Genomic DNA, 18,587 nt, shown 5'->3' on the forward strand with positions numbered 1-18,587 from the left:
CGACGTGTTCTTCAGCCACGCAGCCGCACACGAATTTGGTGACGAATATTTACACAAATTGTACAATCCTCTTGCAAAGCAGTGGCTTTTCAAGTAAACATTTTCAACACAGGGTAAATTATGTTAAATAAAAAATATGCATTTAATTCCTGCTAACTTTGTTATGTTGAATAAATTATCACAAGCGAGTATGACATCCCATGGCACACATCTTATGTGGATGGCCTTTGACCCTGAATGTAATTTTACTCAAATTCTGTCAATTTGTCTTTACATTGCCTTGAGCTAATCTGATCACAACAGAAAGGTGATCATATATTAGGTCTGAAGCAGGCATGTCTGTGTAACTTACTGGACAATGGAGGAGCTTCCTAGTGTCTGTGTGTCCTATAGGCCAGCCTGTTGGGTGTCAGTGTGTGAGTGTGTCATTTGCCTCCAGCATGTTTGAAATGGGAACCAGTTGGGTGAAGAAGACATCTGTACACAAAGGTATCTATAAATTAACTTTATTGAAAACGTTTCCTTCATTGTCCCTAAGAGGGAGTAACTTACACCTCCACCATTTTCTATCCAGAGACATCAAATCATACAGCTGTGATCTTCACATCAAAGCCTAGTTCACCCTGAGGATATGGTGGTGGTTTTGCTTCCTCTAACTGGATAAGTCCCTAAGCAAACTGACTTCAAGTAACAGCACATCGTCTTTGCTCATTTTCCTGACATTTGATATATCGTGAGTCATATCGATACCTACATAACTGAATATTCAAGATGTCCAGACAGAGCGCACAATTCAAACTATTTACATGTACAACATGTAGAAAGGGACCTGAGTGATCATGGAGTACAAGCCTACATAGGCTATGGCTAAAAACAAACAGGGAACATTTTGTTTTCTGGTTTACTTTTGACAAACAATTAAATAAGGCATATTATGTATTATTCTCATCTGTTAACAATGTTATGGCAATGATACAAATAAAATGTAAAATATAAAACCAAAATACCCTTCAAAACGTCAACTTAAGATATGTGTAGTAACTTCAAAAACGTTTAAGAAATTGTAAACGTTCTAGAGCACAGGTGTCAAACTCATTCCACGGAGGGCCGAGTGTCTGCGGGTTTTCGCTCCTCCCTTGTACTTGATTGATGAATTAACATCACTAATTAGTTAGGAACTCCCCACACCTGGTTGTCTAGGGCTTTATTGAAAGGAAAAACCAAAAACCTGCAGACACTCGGCCCTCCGTGGAATGAGTTTGACACCCCTGTTCTAGAGTATGAATCTGGAAAATCAGATCGACATGTCGAATTGCATGCCGCCAGCTATCATTCGTGCTTTCTAAGTCTTTCATACGTTGTCATTCATTTATCTCGTTTAGTCCTTTCTTTCCCCGTTAGGATAATACAAGATGGAGAGATGTAGGGCGGATGGAGGAAAACAGAGAGCGAAGGTGAAGGAGGACGACAACATGGCTGATGACCAAAGACAATTGCTTAGCTCTGCAAAATTGCCCAACCTCAGCTCTTTCTACAGTCTCTGATTTCCCAATGCTGAGCCTTTCAACTGCTCATCTACTGTTGAGGGCTGACTCACTGGCTGGCTGACTACTGTACTGCACACACAGCTTTTGTTTGCACAACAGATTGTCAAGATTGGGCACTTATCTGCACTGAGAGCGTTCAACCAGCAGAGGGGGCTGTTGTAATGCCATTCAGCAGAAGGAGAGGAGAGGTAGCCAGTGCGAGCCCAGATCAGATGACCACAGTGCCCCTGCCAGAACTCTTGTCCTGTAGTGGGACACATTAATTAAAGGCTCCCTGAATGGAAGCAGTGACGAAACCAAGTAGTATGCACCAGTGTGTCTTTGTGAGTGATTCTTTCATATCTGCCTGATTATATGATTATGTGTAATTGAAGGCATGGATCAAATGCCATTGTCAGATGGTAAATGCTTTTGAAGGGGTTGTTTGTGTGGTTTGTGTGTGTGTGTTTAGGAGTGTTTATTCAGTGTACTAACTAAAGCAGAGTTTTAACAGAGTAACGCTCATTCCTCCTTGGTGGTTTCTGTCCCGGCTCGTATTCAGAATAGCTGGGCGGGATGTCCGAATACATTTCTCCTCCTCCTCCTCCTCTCCTGTGACCTCTGCCCTCTCCTCTCCTGTGACCTCTGCCCTCTCCTCTGCTGCTGTTTTCATCCTCATCTGAACTGAACGACCCTCTGCGGGAGCGGGAGTAGTTGCTGGGAGGCGGGGCGCGACGCTGCTCCTCGAACAGGTCGTCTCTGGAGCGGGATCGAGGGACCCTGTCGCTGAGGTCGTCACGTGAACCCATTCGACCTCGCGCCTCCCGACTCTCCCCGTCCAGAAAGTCTTCACTGTAGCTCCTTGACATGCCACGGCTCCTTGACGGCGACGGGTAACGGCGCCCGCTGACTTCGCTGCGGTCGTCACGGTGATTGGTGAAGCGACTCTCGCTGTGGCTGCTTTCTCTGGAGCTGGGTGGACGTGTTTTAGGAGCAAGCGGTGGCTGGCCCCCTCTCCGACCTCCTCGTCCAGGCTGCTCTATGATGGGAGGCATCTGGATGACCCCCCGGTACTCCACGGCCCCGTCGTCCAGGCCAGAGAGCATGCTGGGAGGACCCGCTGAGAAGGGGATGTGCTGGGGCATCATGTGCTGAGGGGGAGGGGGTATGATCTGAACCTGCTGGTGGTAGGGCTGGGGCTGCATCATGGGGCTGGTCCCATCCATGCCCCTCACCTGGCTCTCCAGGTAGTCCAGCATCTGCTTGTTGCTGGGATGTTGGTTGCCGTAGATGCTGGCAGCGTGGACACTGGGGGGCATGTTGTAGCCAGATGGGGGAGGGGGGAGGGGCATGGGGGCCATGGCGATGCTCTTCCCTGATTGGGAGCCTGATGGGATAGAGAAACCCATGATAAGTGACAAATATGGATTTGTTAAAGACACATTTAGAAGATCAGAAGCATAGCTCTGTTGTGTGTGTGTGTGACTCCCTGTGTGTGTGTGTGTGTGTGTGTGTGTGTGTGTGTTACTAACCTGCATACAGCAGAGGGTTCATCTGTGAGGAGCCGTGGCTCATGGGGCTGTAGATAGGCTGACCTCCCATCCATGGACCCATGGCCCTCTGGGCATCCTTCATCATCCTGTGCTGCATCACCGCTGGAGAGAGAGAGACACAGAGGAAGAGGTGAGATGGAGCCTAAGTGTGGGAGAAAGAGAGTGTGAGTGAGAGAAAGCGAAAAGAAAGAGAGAAGAGAGAGGCCCTTCTCTACCTTTCTCAGGACAGCAGCAGGTCTGTGGGCAGCAGGGACAGACAGAGGCCCTTCCCTACCTTTCTCAGGACAGCAGCAGGTCTGTGGGCAGCAGGGACAGACAGAGGCCCTTCCCTACCTTTCTCAGGACAGCAGCAGGTCTGTGGGCAGCAGGGACAGACAGAGAGGCCCTTCTCTACCTTTCTCAGGACAGCAGCAGGTCTATGGGCAGCAGGGGCAGACAGAGAGGCCCTTCCCTACCTTTCTCAGGACACCAGCAGGTCTGTGGGCAGCGGGGACAGACAGAGAGGCCCTTCCCTACCTTTCTCAGGACAGCAGCAGGTCTGTGGGCAGCAGGGACAGACAGAGAGGCCCTTCCCTACATTTCTCAGGACAGCAGCAGGTCTGTGGGCAGCAGGGACAGAGAGGCCCTTCTCTACCTTTCTCAGGACAGCAGCAGGTCTGTGGGCAGCGGGGACAGAGAGAGAGGCCCTTCCCTACCTTTCTCAGGACAGCAGCAGGTCTGTGGGCAGCAGGGACAGACAGAGAGGCCCTTCCCTACCTTTCTCAGGACAGCAGCAGGTCTGTGGGCAGCAGGGACAGAGAGGCCCTTCCCTACATTTCTCAGGACAGCAGCAGGTCTGTGGGCAGCGGGGACAGACAGAGAGGCCCTTCCCTACCTTTCTCAGGACAGCAGCAGGTCTGTGGGCAGCATGGGCAGCGGACGTAGCAGCAGCACCTCTGAGGACAACACTGGCAGCAGCAGATACAGAAGAGCAGGATGAGGAGCAGAGCTCCAATCACCATGAACAGCACCGTCAGCCAGTCTGGAGGCAGCCACAACACAGGAAATCATTACATCAGATGATACTTACTAGGTCGGGAAACAGACATGCACTTATACCCATGTGACTTCATTTAGAGTCCCTTCCCACCAGGGTCCGTATTTACAAAGTGTTTCACAGTAGGACTAGTGCTGATATAAGCTATGGCTTCTCTTAATCAATAAGATGACATGGAAACATAAATCTATGATAGTCGATCATTTCAATAAGCATTTTTCTCCGGCGAACAGCTCTGTACGCTCCGCAGAAACTTTCCCAAGCCCCTCCCCACTTCTCCTTCACCCAAATCCAGACAGCTGATGTTCTGAAAGATCTGCAAATCTGGACGCCTACAAATCAGCCGGGCTAGACAATCTGGACCCTCTCTTTTTAAAATTATCTGCCAAAATTGTTGCAACCCCTATTACTAGCCTGTTCAACCTCTCTTTCGTATCGTCTGAGATTCCCAAAGATTGGAAAGCTGCCGCGGTCATCCCGCTCTTCAAAGGGGGAGACACTCTAGACCCAAACTGTTATAGACCTATATCCATCCTGCCATGCCATTCTCAAATCTTCGAAAGCCAAGTTAACAAACAGATCACCGACTATTTCGAATCCCACCGTACCTTCTCCACTATGCAATCTGGTTTCTGAGCCGGTCACGGGTGCACCTCAGCCACGCTCAAGGTCCTAAACGATATCATAACTGCCATCGATAAAAGACAGTACTGTGCAGCCGTCTTCATCGACCTGGCCAAGGATTTCGACTCTGTCAATCACCGTATTCTTATCGGCAGACTCAACAGCCTTGGTTTCTCAAATGACTGCCTCGCCTGGTTCACCAACTACTTCTCAGACAGAGTTCAGTTTGTCAAATTGGAGGGCCTGTTGTCCGGACCTCTGGCAGTCTTTATGGGGGTGCCTCAGGGTTCAATTCTCGGGCCGACTCTCGCGTCACTCTTGCTGCTGGTGATTCTCTGATCTACCTCTACGTAGACGACACCATTCTGTATACATCTACCCCTTCTTTGGACACTGTGTTAACTAACCTCCAAATGAGCTTCAATGCCATACAACACTCCTTCAGTGGCCTCCAACTGCTTTTAAATGCTAGTAAAACTAAATGCATGCTCTTCAACCGATTGCTGCCCACACCCGCCCGCCAGACTAGCAACACTACTCTGGACGGTTCTGACTTAGAATATGTGGACAACTACAAATACCTAGGTGTCTGGTTAGACTGTAAACTCTCCTTCCAGAATCACATTAAATCTCCAATCAAAAATTAAATTTAGGCTCGGAATCGGCTTCCTATTTCACAAAACAAAACCTCCTTCACTCATGCTGCCAAACATACCCTCGTAAAACTGACTATCCTACCGATCCTTGACTTCGGCGATGCCATTTACAAAATAGCCTCCAACTCTACTCAACTCTACTCAGCAAATTGGATGCAGTCTATCACAGTGCCATCCGTTTTGTCAACAAAGCCCCATATACTACCCACCACTGCGACCTGTATGCTCTCGTTGGCTGGCCCTCGCTTCATATTTGTCGCCAAACCCACTGGCTCCAGGTCATCTATAAGTCTTTGCTAGGTAAAGCTCTGCCTTATCTCAGCTCACTGGTCACCATAGCAACACCCACCCGTAGCACACACTCCAGCAGGTATATTTCACTGGTCATCCCCAAAGCCAACACCTTCTTTGGCCGCCTTTCCTTCCAGTTCTCTGCTGCCAATGACTGGAACAAATTGCAAAAATCAATGAAGCTGGAGACTTATATCTCACTCTCTAACTTTAAGCATCAGCTGTCAGAGCAGCTTACCGATCGATCACTGTACCTGTACACAGCACATCTGTAAATAGCACACCCATCTACCTCATCCCCATATATATATATATATATATATATATATATATATATATATTTATTTTTTTGCTCTATTGCCCCCCAGTATCTCTACTTGCACATCATCATCTGCACATCTATCACTCCAGTGTTTAATTGCTAAATTGTAATTATTTCGCCACTATGTCCTATTTATTGCCTTACCTCCCGAATCTTACTACATTTTCACACACTGTACATAGATTTTTCTATTGTGTTATTGACTGTACGTTTGTTTATTCCATGTGTAACTCTGTGTTGTTGTTTTTGTCGCACTGCTTTGCTTTATCTTGGCCAGGTCGCAGTTGTAAATGACAACTTGTTCACACCTGGCCTACCTGGTTAAATAAAGGTGAAATAAAAATAAAATAAAAATGGACAGGAAGGACCTCTTAACGAATCAGATGACATGGACAGGAAGGACCTGATCCTAGATCAGCACTCTTACTCAGAGATGCTTTATGAACACGGCCCAGGTTGTGGTCATAGCTGTGGTTGTGGTCAACTTACTGTAGACCATGAGGCTGATCACGCCATCCAAGCCACCGCTGGTGTCTCCTGTGGCTTCCACAGAACAGTAGTAAACTCCGTTGTCCCACCACATGATCTCATTGATCACCAGGTCAGCCTCTGTGGGGGAAGACAGCCCAACGACGTCAAAACATGTCAGAGTAGCAACAAAGAGCACACAGTCATACGTTGTTTCTCAATCCATTCCTCTGGGAACCTCCCATCATTTCACATTGTTGTTGTATTCCACCACTATTTTGATTAGTTAACGCAGGTGTAATATTGTGGCTGGATTAAAGTTACAAAATTCCAGTAACGTTCCTAAAATTCCCAGCTTTTCCAGAAATCCCCAGGTTGGATGATTTCCGGTATCAGGAGGGATTTAAGCAGGGAATCTGGAATTCTCCAACCAGGATTTCTATCAAACTGGGGGATTTATGGAAAGTTACTGGAACTTTGCAACCCAAGGCTGTCTAGACTCACTGTTCTGGACGGAGATCTTGCGTTCCCGGTACTCTGGGCCCAGTATGGCCTCGTTGGAGCCTCTCTTCTGGACGATGATCCTCACCGTGCGCTGGCGGTCTGGGCAGTCATTGGCCGGGTCCTGACCCAGCTGCAGAGCATTCTGGTACGCTATAGAGGGAGATATGTTTCATACAGAAGTGTGTGTGTGACTGACTGAGTGTTACTGTACATCACCAGTAATTTAATTAATATTTCAGGTTCTAGAGTTAGACAGGAAGTTTGGGCCTCACTACAAACCTGAAGAAAACACTACAGCAAACTCCTCTACCCAACAACTAACAACCTTAGAATTTGCCTATATACACCGTCAAACTGTAGCCCAACTAGTTAACATGTAGCCCAACTAGTTAACATGTAGCCCAACTAGTTAACATGTAGCCCAACTCCCAAACCCAGCTCCAGGCCAGTTCTCTTCACTTCCCCCATAACTAACCTGGAGACTAGTACTCCAGGACAGGGTCCATAACTAACCTGGAGACTAGTACAGGGTCCATAACTAACCTGGAGACTAGTACTCCAGGACAGGGTCCATAACTAACCTGGGGACTATAATACAGGGTCCATAACTAACCTGGAGACTAGTACTCCAGGACAGGGTCCATAACTAACCTGGAGACTAGGACAGGGTCCATAACTAACCTGGAGACTAGTACTCCAGGACAGGGTCCATAACTAACCTGGATACTAGTACAGGGTCCATAACTAACCTGGAGACTAGTACAGGGTCCATAACTAACCTGGGGACAAGTACAGGGTCCATAACCAACCTGGGGACTAGTACAGGGTCCATAACCAACCTGGGGACTAGTACAGGGTCCATAACTAACCTTGGGAGTAATACTCCAGGATGGGGTCCTTGCAGAAGGACTTGTATCGCCAGGTGACCTGGACATCCTGCTGGCTAGCGGAGGTGGAGTAGTCACACCTCAGGATGACGGAGGCAAACAGAGCTGTACTCCTCTCTGTCTGAGGAACATTCACCTGGACGCTCTGCACCTCTGATGGGAGAGAATACATCATGTCAGTGTGTATATGTATATATGTGAAAGGGGGAATGTACACTACCGTTCACAAGTTTGGGATCACTTAGAAATCTTCTTGTTTTTGAAAGAAAAGCACATTTTTGTCCATTAAAATAACATTAAATTAAATGAGTGTAGACATTGTTGATGTTGTAAATGACTATTGTAGCTGGAAACGGCAGGTTTTCATGGAATATCTACAGTCGAAAGTTTACATACACTTAGGTTGGAGTCATTAAAACTTGTTTTTCAAACACTCCACAAATTTCTTGTTAACAAACTATAGTTTTGGCATGATAAGTAATTTTTCCAACAATTGTTTACGGACAGATTGTTACAGTGAATTATAAGTGAATCACAATTCCAGTGGGTCAGAAGTTTACATACACTAAGTTGACTGTGCCTTTAAACTGCTTGGAAAATTCCAGAAAATTATGTCATGGCTTTAGAAGCTTCTGATGGGCTAATTGACATAATTTGAGTCAATTGGAGGTGTACCTGTGGATGTATTTCAAGGCCTACCTTCAAACTCAGTGCCTCTTTGCTTTACATCATGGGAAAATCTAAAGAAATCAGCTAAGAAAATGGTAGACCTCCACAAGTCTGCTTCATCCTTGGGAGCAATTTCCAAATGCCAGAAGGTACCACGTTCATCTGTACAAACAATAGTACGCAAGTATAAACACCATGGGACCACGCAGCCGTCATACCGCTCAGGAAGGAGACGCGTTCTGTCTCCTAGAGATGAACGCACTTTGGTGCGAAAAGTGCAAATCAATCCCAGAACAACAGCAAAGGACCTTGTGAAGATGCTGGAGGAAACTGGTACAGAAGTATCTATATCCACAGTAAAACGAGTTCTATATCGACATAACCTGAAAGGCCGCTCAGCAAGGAAGAAACCATTGCTCCAAAACCGCCATAAAAAAGCCAGACTACGGTTTGCAATTGCACATGGGGACAAAGATCGTACTTTTGGGAGAAATGTCCTCTGGTCTGATGAAACAAAAATAGAACTGTTTGGCCATAATTACCATCATTATGTTTGGAGGAAAAAGGGGGATGCTTGCAAGCCGAAGAACACCATCCCAACCGTGAAGCATGGAGGTGGCAGCATCATGTTGTGGGGATGCTTTGCTGCAGGACCCTCCTGCACTTCACAAAATAGATGGCATCATGAGGTAGGAAAATTATGTGGATATATTGAAGCAACATCTCAAGACATCAGTCAGGAAGTTAAAGCTTGGTCGCAAATGGGTCTTCCAAATGGACAATGACCCCAAGCATACTTCCAAAGTTGTGGCAAAATGGCCAAAGGACAACAACTACAGGGTATCTGAGTGGCCATGACAAAGCCCTGACTTCAATCCTATAGACAATTTGTGGGCAGAACTGAAAAAGCGTGTGCTAGCAAGGAGGCCTACAAACCTGACTCGGTTACACCAACTCTGTCAGGAGGAATGGGCCAATATTCACCCAACTTATTGTGGGAAGCTTGTGGAAGGCTACCCGAAACGTTCAACCCAAGTTAAACAATTTAAAGGCAATGCTACCAAATACTAATTGAGTTTGTAAACTTCTGACCCACTGGGAATGTGATGAAAGAAATAAAAACTGAAATAAATCACTCTACTATTATTCTAACATTTAACATTCTTAAAATCAAGTGGTGATCCTAACTGACATAAGACAGAGAATTTTTACTAGGATTAAATGTCAGGAATGGTGAAAAACTGAGTTTAAATGTATTTGGCTAAGGTGTATGTGAACTTCCGACTTCAACTGTACATAGGCGTACAGAGGCCCATTATCAGCAACCATCCCTCCTGTGTTCCAATGGCACGTTGTGTTAGCTAATCCAAGTTTATCATTTTAAAAGGCTAATTGATCATTAGAAGACCCTTTTGCAATTATGTTAGCACAGCTGGAAACTGATTAAAGAAGCAATAACTCTGGCCTTCTTTAGACTAGTTGAGTATCTGGAGCATCAGCATTCGTGGGTTCATTACATGCTCAAAATGGCCAGAAACCAAGTACTTTCTTCTGAAACTCTTCAGTCTATTCTTGTTCTGAGAAATGAAGGCTATTCCATTCGAGAAATTGCCAAGCAACTGAAGATCTCGTACAACGCTGTGTACTACTCCCTTCACAGAACAGCGCAAACTGGCTCTAACCAGAACAGAAAGAGGAGTGGGAGGCCCCAGTGCACAACTGAGCAAGAGTACAAGTACATTAGAGTGTCTAGTTTAAGTAACAGACACCTCACAAGTCCTCAACTGGCAGCTTCATTAAATAGTACCCGCAAAACACCAGTCTCAACGTCAACAGTGAAGAGGCGACTCCGGGATGCTGGCCTTCTAGGCAGAGTTGCAAAGAAAAAGCCATATCTCAGACTGGCCAATAAAAATAAAAGATTACATTGGACAGAGGAACTCTGCCTAAAAGGCCAGCATCCCGGAGTCGCCTCTTCACTGTTGAAACTGGTGTTTTGCGGGTACTATTTAATGAAGCTGCCTTGTGAGGCGTCTGTTTCTCAAACTAGACACTCTAACATACTTGTCCTCTTGCTCAGTTGTGCGTTAACCCTATCAGTCCCGAGGCCTGTTTACACACCAACACAGTGCTGTTTATTAACCCTATCAGTCCCGAGGCCTGTTTACACACCAACACAGTGCTGTTTATTAACCCTATCAGTCCCGAGGCCTGTTTACACACCAACACAGTGCTGTTTATTAACCCTATCAGTCCCGAGGCCTGTTTACACACCAACACAGTGCTGTTTATCAACCCTATCAGTCCCGAGACTTGTTTACACACCAACACAGTGCTGTTTATTAACCCTATCAGTCCCGAGGCCTGTTTACACACCAACACAGTGCTGTTTATTAACCCTATCAGTCCCGAGGCCTGTTTACACACCAACACAGTGCTGTTTATTAACCCTATCAGTCCCGACGCCTGTTTACACACCAACACAGTGCTGTTTATTAACCCTATCAGTCCCGAGACCTGTTTACACACCAACACAGTGCTGTTTATTAACCCTATCAGTCCCGAGGCCTGTTTACACACCAACACAGTGCTGTTTATTAACCCTATCAGTCCCGAGGCCTGTTTACACACCAACACAGTGCTGTTTATTAACCCTATCAGTCCCGAGGCCTGTTTACACACCAACACAGTGCTGTTTATTAACCCTATCAGTCCCGAGGCCTGTTTACACACCAACACAGTGCTGTTTATTAACCCTATCAGTCCCGAGGCCTGTTTACACACCAACACAGTGCTGTTTATTAACCCTATCAGTCCCGAGGCCTGTTTACACACCAACACAGTGCTGTTTATTAACCCTATCAGTCCCGAGGCCTGTTTACACACCAACACAGTGCTGTTTATTAACCCTATCAGTCCCGAGGCCTGTTTACACACCAACACAGTGCTGTTTATTAATCCTATCAGTCCCGAGGCCTGTTTACACACCAACACAGTGCTGTTTATTAACCCTATCAGTCCCGAGACTTGTTTACACACCAACACAGTGCTGTTTATTAACCCTATCAGTCCCGAGGCCTGTTTACACACCAACACAGTGCTGTTTATTAACCCTATCAGTCCCGAGGCCTGTTTACACACCAACACAGTGCTGTTTATTAACCCTATCAGTCGCGAGGCCTGTTTACACACCAACACAGTGCTGTTTATTAACCCTATCAGTCCCGAGGCCTGTTTACACACCAACACAGTGCTGTTTATTAACCCTATCAGTCCCGAGGCCTGTTTACACACCAACACAGTGCTGTTTATTAACCCTATCAGTCCCGAGGCCTGTTTACACACCAACACAGTGCTGTTTATTAACCCTATCAGTCCCGAGGCCCCAGTATAAATCAGCTTCTCATTGATCTGCACGATATTTATCGTCACAATGAAGTGTTTCAACAGTTTATATTCAGGACAACCAGGGCGACAAGTAGAACACAAAACTACTTGACATAAACAGTTGTATTCATGAGTTTTATTGACAAATAATACAAAAAATAAGGTCTGCCAAAGCAAAAACCTGATCTAAATGAATTGATATGAATGCTGTAAGTACAGAAATGGTTTGCTCACTGGGGAAATGAATATCCAACTAGTCAGTGACAACTGTGTGGAGTTTGTGACAGCAACTATGTGAGCTTATTACAATATTATAGACACTATGTCCTGGGATTTCCTATGATCTATGTAGAAGAACCCCTTACAGTATTATAGACACTATGTCCTGGGATTTCCTATGATCTATGTAGAAGACCCCTTACAGTATTATAGACACTATGTCCTGGGATTTCCTATGATCTATGTAGAAGACCCCTTACAGTATTATAGACACTATGTCCTGGGATTTCCTATGATCTATGTAGAAGAACCCCTTACAGTATTATAGACACTATGTCCTGGGATTTCCTATGATCTATGTAGAAGACCCCCTTACAGTATTATAGACACTATGTCCTGGGATTTCCTATGATCTATGTAGAAGACCCCTTACAGTATTATAGACACTATGACCTGGGATTTCCTATGATCTATGTAGAAGAACCGCTTACAGTATTATAGACACTATGTCCTGGGATTTCCTATGATCTATGTAGAAGAACCCCTTACAGTATTATAGACACTATGTCCTGGGATTTCCTATGATCTATATGGAAGAACCTTACCTTCTAACGACTCTACTGTAGCTCGTGAGGTCATAGACCTAAACATGTCACATGTGCGTGTTCCTGAGAGTCTCAGCTTTTCAGGGATAGCTTTAATAGTTTGTAGCTCAAACCATTCGGACTGCCCTAGTCTCACAAACACCGCTCTAGCTTTAATAGTTTGTAGCTCAAACCATTCGGACTGCCCTAGTCTCACAAACACCGCTCTAGCTTTAATAGTTTGTAGCTCAAACCATTGGGACTGCCCTAGTCTCACAAACACCGCTCTAGCTTTAATAGTTTGTAGCTCAAACCATTCGGACTGCCCTAGTCTCACAAACACCGCTCTAGCTTTAATAGTTTGTAGCTCAAACCATTCGGACTGCCCTAGTCTCACAAACACCGCTCTAGCTTTAATAGTTTGTAGCTCAAACCATTGGGACTGCCCTAGTCTCACAAACACCGCTCTAGCTTTAATAGTTTGTAGCTCAAACCATTGGGACTGCCCTAGTCTCACAAACACCGCTCTAGCTTTAATAGTTTGTAGCTCAAACCATTGGGACTGCCCTAGTCTCACAAACACCGCTCTAGCTTTAATAGTTTGTAGCTCAAACCATTGGGACTGCCCTAGTCTCACAAACACCGCTCTAGCTCAGCCCCCGTTAAATCACAGACGAATCGTTGGTACCAAAATGCGCTGGCGTTCCGGTGGGACTCATTGGGTTAAAGCATATTGAATGTGAGAGAGAATGAAAGAATGGGATAGAGTATGTGTACGTGTGTGTGACAGAGCCCTGCTGAAAGTGGTTCAACCAGAAAAACTAGTGACTGAGAGAAAGAGACAGCCTGCCACAGGAAACAGTTTGATGCTATTCAAATAGACTCAACTTCCATTTTGATTGTAAAAATACATCTACAGTATAGGCCAGGTGTATTCAACTCTTACCGTACGACAGGGTTCTCCAACCCTGTTCCTGGAGTTACCCTCCTGTAGGTTTTCGCTCTAAGTCCAGGTGTAACTAACCTGGTTCAGTTTATCAACCACCCTGGTTAGAATCAGGTGTGCTAGATTAAGGTTAGAGTGAAAACCTACGGGACGGTTTCTCCCCAGGAACAGTTTGAGAGCCCTGAAACAACGCAGTGGAACTGGCTTTGAGGTCCAGAGTTGAGGGATATAGGCAATAGACCACCATTTACAACCTGGTTTTAGAGCATTTCGTATTATTCAGTATGTAAATCCGAGACACTCCATTTAGTATGATATGTTAAGTTTCATATGGTATGTATTCATTTGTGGATGTCCATCACACATTTCCTATGATATGTTAAAACTTACAATTCGTATTACATGTTACGAATTTGCAAAACGTACAATATGTTAGGAATTTGCTAAAAGTATGATATGTTACAAATTCTAGCTAGGTGGTTAACGTTAGACAGCTTGCCAACGTTAGCTAGGCTAGGGGTTAAGGTTGAGTTTAGGAGTTAGGTTAAAGGATTAAGGCTACTGTTAGGGGAGGGTTAGCTAAAACTGTTAGGGGAAGGGTTAGCTAACACTGTTAGGGGAAGGGTTAGCTAACACTGTTAGGGGAAGGGTTAGCTAACACTGTTAGGGGAAGGGTTAGCTAAAACTGTTAGGGGAAGGGTTAGCTAACACTGTTAGGGGAAGGGTTAGCTAACACTGTTAGGGGAAGGGTTAGCTAACACTGTTAGGGGAAGGGTTAGCTAACACTGTTAGGGGAAGGGTTAGCTAACACTGTTAGGGGAAGGGTTAGCTAAAACTGTTAGGGGAAGGGTTAGCTAACACTGTTAGGGGAAGGGTTAGCTAAAACTGTTAGGGGAAGGGTTAGCTAACACTGTTAGGGGAAGGGTTAGCTAACACTGTTAGGGGAAGGGTTAGCTAACACTGTTAGGGGAAGGGTTAGCTAAAACTGTTAGGGGAAGGGTTAGCTAAAACTGTTAGGGGAAGGGTTAGCTAACACTGTTAGGGGAAGGGTTAGCTAACACTGTTAGGGGAAGGGTTAGCTAAAACTGTTAGGGGAAGGGTTAGCTAACACTGTTAGGGGAAGGGTTAGCTAACATGCTAAGTAGATCAAAGTAGCAAGTAGTTGAAAAGTTCCTAATTAGCTAAAATGCTGAAGTTGTCCGTGATGAACTCGTAACCTTTGGGTTGCTAGAGCTAGATGTTTTCATTATACACCCACCCACCCACACTACTTTCGTTTTCGCCTTAAGTAACAGTTCGTCTTATGTAACCATACCAAACATAACATATCACACTAAATGGAGTGTCCCGGATTTACGTACAGAATAATACGAAATGCTCTGAGACCAGGTTGCCATTTAGGCTAGTCAGGTTACTCTGTAACTGTCGGGGGTCTATGTCCTTGTCCTTGAATACCCTCCATAATTACAATTATTGAGGTGAAATGTCAGGATAACTAACACCCATTCCACCTCTCTCGAGCGCCCCAGCTGGAGCCAAACCAACAGGAGTTTTGCTCAAAAAAGGTGAATTCCATTTTCAATCTACAGTATTTCATTATGAGTAGGTCTAAATCTAGATAAGATCAGTAACTGTAACTTGATAGAGTCATCGTGAGAACTCATCGGTATCTGTCCATCATGTGACCGATACCCCGGCTCGTGCCTAACTGGCTAGTCATTGGAACTTTTTGGGTTGTGGATGGATACATTACAATAGCATAAACTTTTGACGCGACTAAATGAAACGAAGCTCTAATGCAAGAACAGGACGAATTGACAACATTAACGATTCAAATATGAATTGCTAATTTTCATCAACAAAAACTCACCTGTCGGTAGGGAAGAGAGGACGAACGCGGCCAGTATCAACCTCCTCATCGTTGATGATTGATCCATTAAACTAATAAATATTATATCGTCCAATTAATTATCTATAAAAAAAGGAAAGACCTACATTATCCTCCTAAACAGACTCCCCATTGTTCTGTCTGTCTTGTGTTTTGTCTTGAAGACGGCTCCTTCCTTGTCCGACATCCTTCGGGAATTTGGTTTGATGGCTGCGGAGACAGACAGACCCCACCCCGAAACAGGTGCTGTATGTGACGTAGGCAGGTGCTTCCTACCGCAGAATGGGCACAGTTTGAACTAAAATGCCGCCATGAGAATACAGAAGGAAAGGGACGGTAAATCTGTAATATGTTAATCAATTCGATATTTAAATAATTACTTTATTACATCTATTAATATTATATTTTTTTTTTTGGTGATTTAGGGTCTTTTTTACACATGACATTGTTAGGCAATAATTTGCCTACAGTGAACTGTTTTTACTTCTTTTGGAATACATTTATTCAAAAGGTTCATTTTTAATGTTAGATGAATATAATTTAAAAGGCAAAGACACTGTAGCCTACAACGGGTGACGTGATCCAGGGGACTGGAGGCCTAGCATGAAACCACTGGATGTTACCTATGTTACCTATATCCAACATTCCTGTTAGCCTAGACCCTATGCTGACACAAACGTTGCTGACTTTGTGACGGTTTTAGACGAGGGTGGGAATCAATTCAGTCCACACCATAATACTTGTTAATTCATTTGATTGACATAATCCCATTCTAGCTGTTTGATGACAAACAGTGCAGCAGCCTAACACCTGTAAACTAAGCAACCATTGGCTTAGCATCTCTCTCTCTCTCCCTCCCCCTCTTTCTCTCTTTCTCTCGCTCCCTGTTTTGTGTCTTATTTGACACTGTCTTATATAGACCTCTGAGCAGTGTTTTAGTGCCCTGTGAACATAGTTTCCCATCGGACAAAGCATGCGACCCCAGAACATTACCATGTGAATGTAAAGCCTATAGAGCCCCACAGGCCTGGGGCCAACAGGTCTCAGAACAGAGCCAGCGGCTCCCTGGTTCCCCCCAGCTGGGGACCGACAGGCTGCTTGTTTAACTCTGAGGAGACAACAGGTCTCAGAGCAGAGCCAGCGGCTCCCTGGTTCCCCCCAGCTGGGGACCGACAGGCTGCTTGTTCAACTCTGAGGAGACAACAGGTCTCAGAACAGAGCCAGCGGCTCCCTGGTTCCCACCAGCTGGGGACCGACAGGCTGCTTGTTCAACTCTGAGGAGACAACAGGTCTCAGAACAGAGCCAGCGGCTCCCTGGTTCCCCCCAGCTGGGGACCGACAGGCTGCTTGTTCAACTCTGAGGAGGCAACAGGTCTCAGAACAGAGCCAGCGGCCCCCTGGTTTCCCCCAGCTGGGGACCGACAGGCTGCTTGTTCAACTCTGAGGAGACAACAGGTCTCAGAACAGAGCCAGCGGCTCCCTGGTTACCCCCAGCTGGGGACCGACAGGCTGCTTGTTTAACTCTGAGGAGACAACAGGTCTCAGATCAGAGCCAGCGGTCCCCTGGTCCCCCCCCAGCTGGGGACCGACAGGCTGCTTGTTCAACTCTGAGGAGACAACAGGTCTCAGAGCAGAGCCAGGTTGTCCCAAAATGGCATCCTATATTCCCTATGTAGTGCACTACTTTTTGGGCTCTGGTCAAAAATTGTTTACTATGTAGGGAATAGGGTGCCATTTGCCCCAGTAAAAAGTAGGGCACTATATATGAAATATAGTGCAATTTGCCCTGGTCAAAAGTAGTACACTATATATGAAACAGAGTGCAATTGTCCTGGTCAAAAGTAGTACACTATATATGAAATAGAGTGCAATTTGCCCCAGTAAAAAGTAGTGCACTATACAGGGAATAGGTTGCCATTTGCCCTGGTCAAAAGTAGTGCACTATTTAGGAAATAGAGTGCAATTTGCCCCAATAAAAAGTAGTGCACTATACAGGGAATAGGTTGCCATTTGCCCTGGTCAAAAGTAGTGCACTATTTAGGAAATAGAGTGCAATTTGCCCCAATAAAAAGTAGTGCACTATACAGGGAATAGGTTGCCATTTGCCCTGGTCAAAAGTAGTGCACTATTTAGGAAATAGAGTGCAATTTGCCCCAATAAAAAGTAGTGCACTATACAGGGAATAGGTTGCCATTTGCCCTGGTCAAAAGTAGTGCACTATACAGGGAATAGGTTGCCATTTGCCCTGGTCAAAAGTAGTGCACTATACAGGGAATAGGTTGCCATTTGCCCTGGTCAAAAGTAGTGCACTATACAGGGAATAGGTTGCCATTTGCCCTGGTCAAAAGTAGTGCACTATACAGGGAATAGGTTGCCATTTGCCCTGGTCAAAAGTAGTGCACTATACAGGGAATAGGGTGCCATTTGAGACGCACTCCCTGTCTCTCACCCAGGCCAACCAACCACTCTCACTACACCACTTGGTAGTACTCATAGACAATGAGTGTGTGTGTGTGTTTGTGCGTGCGTGCGTGCATGCTTGCAAACGTCTGTGTCTCTGTCTGTGTAGGTCAGGTATGTGGATCTAGGAATTCCTTAACAGATTGTTTCGCTCCCATGAGCACACCCACACTACTCTGCACCTGCCCAGCTTTACCACCAGTGGTTTCCTGCTATTGTACTCTCATCCACAGAGGATGACAACAGATACTCTCTTTCCTGCTCAGTCCTCAGTTGTATCCTGTCCCTGGGTTTCGAATATGGACCAGATGTTATTATGTGTATTGGGAAAAAAAAACTCTGAGCGGTTTGACTTCTTGGGCCAGTTTCCCGGAACCAGTTTGGGCTTAGCCCTAGACTAAAAGCATGCTGCTTCTGTGTCCGGGAACCAGACCCCTTGTGTGCTACGGGTGTAACTGACAGAGTTGTTATTATCTATCTGACATAGTTATTATCTATCTGACATAGTTGTTGTTATCTATCTGACATAGTTGTTGTTATCTATCTGACATAGTTGTTATTATCTAT

At 45.4% G+C, this 18,587-nt stretch overlaps 1 protein-coding gene across 1 annotated transcript; it reads right to left on the reverse strand.

Moving 5' to 3' along the window:
• Window positions 1-1,243: 1,243 nt before the first annotated feature.
• LOC120035302 (immunoglobulin-like domain-containing receptor 1) lies at window positions 1,244-15,756 on the reverse strand. The gene is made up of 7 exons (XM_038982088.1): window positions 15,543-15,756; window positions 7,850-8,020; window positions 6,981-7,130; window positions 6,498-6,617; window positions 3,954-4,100; window positions 3,059-3,181; window positions 1,244-2,913 (listed from the first exon to the last, which is right to left on the reverse strand). The coding sequence occupies exons 1-7, from the start codon at window positions 15,607-15,609 to the stop codon at window positions 2,021-2,023; spliced, it is 1,671 nt and encodes a 556-aa protein (XP_038838016.1). The 5' UTR covers window positions 15,610-15,756; the 3' UTR covers window positions 1,244-2,020.
• Window positions 15,757-18,587: the final 2,831 nt, after the last annotated feature.

This window comes from Salvelinus namaycush, unplaced genomic scaffold (genome assembly GCF_016432855.1).
Source record: "Salvelinus namaycush isolate Seneca unplaced genomic scaffold, SaNama_1.0 Scaffold1019, whole genome shotgun sequence".
NCBI classification, from domain to species: Eukaryota; Metazoa; Chordata; class Actinopteri; order Salmoniformes; family Salmonidae; genus Salvelinus; species Salvelinus namaycush.

What these genes read in the sequence shown, in the direction of transcription:
- LOC120035302 (XM_038982088.1), bottom strand. Translation starts at nt 15,609, where the DNA reads ATGGATCAATCATCAACGATGAGGAGGTTGATACTGGCCGCGTTCGTC. An exon ending in CAAGATCTCCGTCCAGAACA is followed by an intron (nt 6,618 to 6,980) that starts GTGAGTCTAGAC and finishes CTTCCCCCACAG; the next exon opens with AGGCTGACCTGGTGATCAAT. An exon ending in GAACCCTCTGCTGTATGCAG is followed by an intron (nt 2,914 to 3,058) that starts GTTAGTAACACA and finishes CTATCCCATCAG; the next exon opens with GCTCCCAATCAGGGAAGAGC.